This window comes from Sardina pilchardus, chromosome 24 (genome assembly GCF_963854185.1).
Source record: "Sardina pilchardus chromosome 24, fSarPil1.1, whole genome shotgun sequence".
Lineage (NCBI taxonomy): Eukaryota > Metazoa > Chordata > Actinopteri > Clupeiformes > Clupeidae > Sardina > Sardina pilchardus.
In genome coordinates, this window is record NC_085017.1 from 1,090,175 (window position 1) to 1,097,017 (window position 6,843).

The window sequence follows — 6,843 nt, forward strand, 5'->3', positions numbered from 1 at the left end:
TGGTTCTGTTCTGGTGTAAAATCCAATAAAATACCAATCACAAAAAATAAAACCAATAATGTCTCATCACAGCACATGTAATTCACCTCTATTCTGCTGTCAGTAGAATGAGACTATGGCAGTAGAAGTAGTACCATTATTATTTCAATTTCATCAAAGTGCTGAGTAGTTCAATTGTTTTATTTTGTATGTATCCCTTGTTTAACCAGGGTAGTCACATTGAGACAGAGGTCTCTTTTCCAAGTGAGCCCTGACCCCCTTCTTCTTCTCAAATTAAACGAGACGGCCAATAACAGTCAAGAAGTCTCTGGTAAGGGTTTTCTTAATTTATTATTAAAAATGATATAAATAAGTCATGTTGAGTACAACAAATACAAATAGATAGGTCTGTACATGTGTTTGTTTTGTTCATTTTTTTGTCTTTTCATAATCAACACACATTCTGGGAGAATACATGAAGCAGTGATCTTTCTTCTTACTTCAAAAATACAAGACACTTCCCGTTGCCATGACAAAGACAGTCATTTCCTTCAAAGAGTCCTTCACTTGACCACCAGATAATACAGAAATAATAATTATTTATTTACACATATACACAAACAGATCCTTATGTCATCTATCTTCAGTTATAATAATTATAGTATTAATAACAACAATAATAATAATTATAATAATAATGTTTTTGAATTGAACAAAGATGTAACAGTAGACAGTTTAAATTCCATCATTGGCATTGCTTTGAGTGCGTCCTTTTTTGACCCCCAAGTCTCAGTTTCTCCGTCTCGATTGATTGTCTCACGCCAGAGTATGACAACCAGTGCGTCACCCGTCAGGAACACTGACTGAATAGAATAGCAACAACTGCCTGAAGAGAAGGTGGCTTCAAGTTTAATGCCCGGCTGGTTTTCACGGCTTCCTGTTGACCTCCAGCCGAAACCTCCCAGACCTTTGTGACACGGAAGGGCCAGGTGAGATGCAGCACGTTCAAACACAAGCCCTTTTCAGAGTTCCACCTTCACGGAAGCAAGAGTTTGGTTGAAGACTGTCGAAATGGGTATTTCTGGTTCGGTCTGCTTCAGAAGCAACTGAATGTTTGTGTCATTGTTTGTTTGTTTGTTTGTTGGTCAGTCTCAGTAACTCTGTGCCACCGGTGCCCAGGAGGCCGTGAGGCGGGCGATGGAGCTCTCAAACTGGGCATCCCCGACGCCGGCATCGCTCAGGCCTGGGTCATACATGGAGGACGGGGAGGAGACGGGCAGACCCGAGTAGGACACGGAGGAACCGCGCAGGAACTGGGAGGTCAAGCCGCTTGGGATAGAACCGGACGTGGAACCCGACGGAGCGATGGTCGTCCCAGCAACCGACCACAGGCTGGGATACTGGCTGTAGGTGGAGACCAGAGGAAGAGTCAGTTAGGACGTTGTTTATGCATGAAGTGAGCTTTAAACAAAACTCAATACGTTGTGTGCTTCAGGAAAAGAAATGGCGGAGAAAACATTTATATTTGTCAAGTTTGAGAATGACTGTATATTCGATGTAGTCATACCTGGTGTTGGAGGTGGCGTTGGTGGTGTGGGCCAAGGTGCCCATTCCACTGGAGTTGGGGATCTGCAGGGTCGACCAGCTGTCATGGGTGCCAAGGCTTCCTGAGGAGTTATCCATGTAGTTGTCTACAAAAGAAGCTGAATTAGTTTTAATAAACAACATCTTGATCAGAATTCGTATGGCAAAAAAAATTTGACTCTGTTGTCTCTGAACTAATTGCGAGACAAATGTTTGCGTGTTATATTATTTCTAATTTGTTTTTTTTTGTTTTTTTATCTTGGAACATTTACAAAAGCAATCTACAGAAAATGTGTTTATTTTGAGTGTATCTACATCAGTCCTGCAGTAAGTATGAGAGCTGTGTAAATATAAGGCCTCTCTCTGTCCTGCTGAGCTGTAGGGGAGTGATCTGTCTCAGGCCTTACTGGTGCTGCTGCCTCTGTGGGGGTAGTGGCTGGGGTACGGGGCTGCCCGGTGGCTCCTCAGGCTGGAGTAGCGCTCGCAGTACGACCCCGAAGAGTGGGCCGGGGTACCTGGGAACTGGGGAGGGCTGCTGTTGGGGCAAATGGGGCCGTTGCTGGGCAGGAACCAACCGCCAACTACACAGAGAAGAGAGAGAGAGAGATTGTTGTTAGACTTTTAAAATTCCTCTGGTGGTAGCCATGTTCTACAGTACACTGAATAGCTGCTGATCGTGGTGAATAAGGGTAGAGACTTACGCTGTGAATAGCCGGCCTGTTGGTTGTCTGTGCTGTGGTCGGGAATATCCTTATGCTCACTTCTACTTTTCAAAAAGAAAAACAGACACACTGTTAAAACACCTGGTTTTGCTTGCAGACTAACAAGATTGTATGTAATTGTAATTGTATGCCATTGCCATGAACTGGCTTAGGAACACTACACATCTATGATGCATTCTATCCAGAAAGTGTTTGCTTTTGTTTTTGTTTGTTTTGAAAGACACAAAGTAACTGCTTTGTTGTTTACCTCTCCTTTGCATCCAGGAAGGCCTTGGCGAAGGGGTTGTGTTTGATCTTCAGAGCTGTGATCTAAAGAGAGAGGAAACAATGGCAACCCATTAGACCTCACTCGTTCCTTGGGGACACCGTTAGGCAAGCTGTGCTGTGCAGTGTGAGGGAGGCAGACACTCACCTCTTCGTTCTGATAGGCCGTGACAGCAATGAATTGTGTCTCAGGAAAGGATTGGCTGCTGATCATTTTCTGAATGCCACCAACTTTTACAATGTGTATCCTGGGCTCATACTTGTGCAAGGAGTTCAGCATAATCTAAAAACAAAAACAAAAGCAGTGATGAATAAAATAGCTATTAAATGTCATACAAGACCAACACTAGGCCTGTAGAAGTGTACACTATAGAGAAACAAAATTAGCCTGTGCCAAAAACAGAAATCCATGAGTAGGCCTATACTAATTTTTCATACATTTGTTAAAATTGTTCTTCCGAAATAAAGATGAAAAAAAGGGCTCAATGATCTTTATGTAGGCTACTAAATATATTTTACCTGGCCACCTCCATTCAGTTTGTTAGACAGTTTGACTTTGCTGAAGGAGACGGGCGCTTTCATCCAGTGCGCACCGAAATTCGGCGAGTCTGGGTGGATGTACACGCAGCTAGGGCTCTGCGGCTCGGGCTTGCCACCAGGAACCCACTCGCCGTTCACGTACTTCCAACGGTTGTTGTCCGCAGCAACGAAGTCCAGCAGAACAGAGTACATGGCGTTGGGGTCTAGGCCCGCGATGTTAGCTCGCAGAACGGGAAACATCCGCCTGAATAACAAAACAAAAGGTTAGTGCATCTGAAAATACTGAATTATACTGTGTTTGTGCCTATTTCAGTTTAGCCTTGTGTCAGGCCATTGCTCATGGCTAATAGTGCGCAAATCGCTTCTATCACCCCCAGGCCTAAGTTGTGGCACAGAAGTTGTTCAACAAACCTATTCTAAATAAATCATAAGGCTTCATCAGGAAAATAAACCTCTTTATTGGTAGGACGGTTAAAACATTGGAAAAAGTACAACTGGTTATGGACATTTTAGGCCTAAAATAGGATCTCCAAGTAGGCTACTGAGTAGCCAAGCACGACATAGCGCTAATGTCCTATAGGAGTAAAAACAACAACATACCTTCCAGTCTTGGTTACAATCATCTCGTTAGTTAGTTCTTTGAACTTTCCCCACAGATCTGCATCTTCTAGCTCCAGTTTAATATCCCGCTCGGAAGCGTCTCCTTTCTCGCTGCCCTTCTGAAACTCGCTCTCTACGGCGCTGAGAAGATGATCAAGACGCTGGTCAGAGTTGGAAGAAGTCATAGTTCCTGAAGATAATCTGTCACAAGTCCGATCGCAAACCACGGCTACCACGGTCCTTCCGCGATTTGATGTTTGTCAGACAACCAGGTTTTTTAACTATTGAATCGATGTCCCGCGGTTTTAAAAGCCCACCAAAAGACCACATGCTATGAGTGGGCGTGGTAATCACACTGAACACGCCCATGTCGGCCTAGCAGTGCGCAATATTGTTTCTTCAAAGAGGAAATTCTATACTGATGCTTTGTATCGACTATTAGGCCACTTTGGTGGTGGATTTCTTTTTAGAGAAAAAAGAATAGCGTCTTTACACCACTTTTTAAAATGTATGAAAAATCTAACTATTTGATCTATCCCTAAAAGAGGAAGCCTGATGCTACCAAATTATATAGTCTGTATCATTATTAAAATCATCGGACAAAATCAATCGACATTATTTTTTTCTAATGATGATATTAAAATAGATTTATATGAAGCTGAGTTTAAGTGAAAACATTTCTACAAAGATTAGGTCTGCCCATATATTTGAGTGAAAAGACAATCCTCTCCCAAATCTGCTTTGAGCACACGAGAATGGAGGAAAGCCGTCTGCCAGTGCGGGGCTCTTTGAACTCAGTTGTATATTTGCGAGTAATGCTAATCTTTTGTTGTCTCAAATACACACGTGAGAAGTCTTGTGTTTACTGGGGACGGGCCGTTAGGTAGAGGCGATCGACGCGTCCTGTGTTCTTGCGGAAAGTGTGGATGGGCCCAAGGTGATATGTGCTCTTCCATAATGGGTCAACTGCGCTTGCTGTCACTTCCGTCACGTGGCGAGAAACGTATTATTGCGGCTTGTTCATGATGGTAGGCCTACAACATTATCAAACGACCTACCAGCAAATGATCAAGTAGCTTAACTATTTTCACAGAGGCCCTAGAAAAGTATTAAATATTTTCCGCCTTAAGTGGATCAACTCCTCAAGGCCCAACTGTTTGTTAAAGCAATAGGTGTGGTGTGAGCATGGCTACTGGTTCTAATCCTGACTTCCAAAATGGGTCTTCAGTTCAACCTAACATAACCTGAATTTGATCAATTTGAGCACAGATAGGATCATCTTCAATAATGGAAAACAAATATGGTGAATACGGTGAAAACTATTGATGATGATGATATAGTTTTTGCAGTTTTGAATCAGAGGTATGATATAGGTGATGTAGAGGTATGTCAATTTGACAAAGAGATTAATAGGCTACTATATGCACTAGGATTTTTGTGAATAATGTGGATACTCTTTCTCTCTCTCTCGCTCTCTGTGCTGGACTTGGAGTTGAGAAGAGTGTGGAGTGTGACTCTCGTTTACTGCGCCACTTCCTCCCTCCTCTGTAAGCTCCCTTGGGCCGTAAATGCTAAGCTGGTCTCTCACACCTTTACATCCCCTGTATTAAGATGACTCTTTCTTCTTCTCCTTCTCCGCCAGAGGACATCTCTCTCTCAATTCCATCTAATTCAATTCAAAAACCATTATTCGCATGACCATTCATTTTAGAGTGTTAATGCGTACCATATAGGCTATGTCTAAACCATCAGAGCATAAAATATCATAGAATCATAACGCAGTATGCTAAATAATTATGAAAAGGACACACACATACACACACATTTGCACACATTTACATTTATAAAACAGACAAAATAAATGTCTCTCTCTCCTGTAATGTCCTGGCTAATGTCCATCACCAACCTGAAACGCCCAGGTCATCTCTCTCACAACTAACCCTCCACCTTAGACTGCATATACCTCTAACCTAGACATGCTACTTGTAAACAGTAGGTAAGACCTGGGGAATAAAGCCATAGCCTACAGTTATTAGGAAGTTTACCACTTACTCTGAGTTCATTTACCCATTTTTGTCACTAAACCATGTACTTAGAATAGCGTCCTGTAGTGAAAGCATGTTGAAGAATCACTAGATAGTGGCACCTATACCTGCATATACATCCATTTGTTATACACTGAATGTTGTATTTTCTTGAGATACACTAAAATCTAGAACCGTTATCAAATGTATGCTAACAACCAGGAAATAATAATAATAATGGTTATAATAACAATAATAATAGTAATGCCAATAATACAAATGTTTAATGTTATCCCTTTCTCATTTACCTCTTGTCTGTTATAGATCCCACAGTTGTGTTGGAGAAGGGAAGTTGTTTTAACACTTATGGCCCATCTTGTAGAGCAAGGTAATAACACCAATGTGAAGCATCTGTTACCCAAGGAGCACTGAAACTGTTGAGTGATATTTACACTTTCTATACAGACTAGAATTAGAAGCATACTAAGCATACTACTTATAGAAGTATAGGCTACTATTTCGAGTTTTTCACGTCTACGGTATAATGTATAATGTGCTTAAGACAACAGTATATGAATAAATGCCAGAGGGATAAATGTCTACATATTTAATGTGGGGTTTTTTTGACAAAAAAATACTAATGCTATCTTCTTCAAAAAATACATTATAGAAGTTGGTGACAAAGACACTGAACATAAAGCCTTCACATTAAATATTTGAAGGTTCATAGGAGAAGACCAATCATCTCATGTGTCCCTAAGTCTGTTCCTCCATGTGTACTAACCAACTCTCCTGTGTGTTCCACAGCCCTGCGGTGCCTGGCCCTGTGTGTGTGTGTGTGTGTGTGTGTGTGTGTGTGTGTGTGTGTGTGTGTGTGTGTGTGTGTGTGTGTGTGTGTGTGTGTGTGTGTGTGTGGTGACGTGAGGGTTAAGTCATCTTGGTACGCTCTGGCATCAGGGGCCGTCTCACCCAGGTGAGAAATATTACAGAGGCCTGGTGCTCCACAAAGGGCACAGTTATAAGACTATGCATATTTTCCAGCGGAGCTCTTCCCCCAGTCTGAGTGAGTAAACAGGGGAGGTGGATGAGTCAGCCATGGGAAGAAGAGGCAAAGTACACACCACACACAC

General features: G+C 42.1%; 1 protein-coding gene across 4 annotated transcripts; it reads right to left on the reverse strand.

Moving 5' to 3' along the window:
• Positions 1 to 386: 386 nt before the first annotated feature.
• On the reverse strand, positions 387 to 3,982 carry tbxta (T-box transcription factor Ta). 4 transcript variants are annotated; one of them, XM_062529415.1, is made up of 8 exons: positions 3,690 to 3,982; positions 3,069 to 3,333; positions 2,698 to 2,832; positions 2,533 to 2,594; positions 2,265 to 2,326; positions 1,971 to 2,144; positions 1,547 to 1,670; positions 387 to 1,383 (listed from the first exon to the last, which is right to left on the reverse strand). In XM_062529415.1, the coding sequence occupies exons 1-8, from the start codon at positions 3,872 to 3,874 to the stop codon at positions 1,131 to 1,133; spliced, it is 1,260 nt and encodes a 419-aa protein (XP_062385399.1). In that variant the 5' UTR covers positions 3,875 to 3,982; the 3' UTR covers positions 387 to 1,130. The 4 variants fall into 4 exon arrangements, with proteins under 4 accessions (XP_062385399.1, XP_062385397.1, XP_062385398.1 ...); XM_062529413.1 differs by having other exon boundaries at positions 1,547 to 1,682; XM_062529414.1 differs by having other exon boundaries at positions 2,265 to 2,329.
• Between the last annotated feature and the right edge of the window lie 2,861 nt (positions 3,983 to 6,843).

Coding starts and splice junctions, on each gene's coding strand:
- tbxta (XM_062529411.1), bottom strand. CDS start 3,874: ATGACTTCTTCCAACTCTGACCAGCGTCTTGATCATCTTCTCAGCGCC. Junction 2,330..2,532: donor TTCCTGGATGCAAAGGAGAG/GTAAACAACAAA, acceptor CTTTTTGAAAAG/TAGAAGTGAGCATAAGGATA. Junction 2,145..2,264: donor ACAGGCCGGCTATTCACAGC/GTAAGTCTCTAC, acceptor TTCTCTGTGTAG/TTGGCGGTTGGTTCCTGCCC.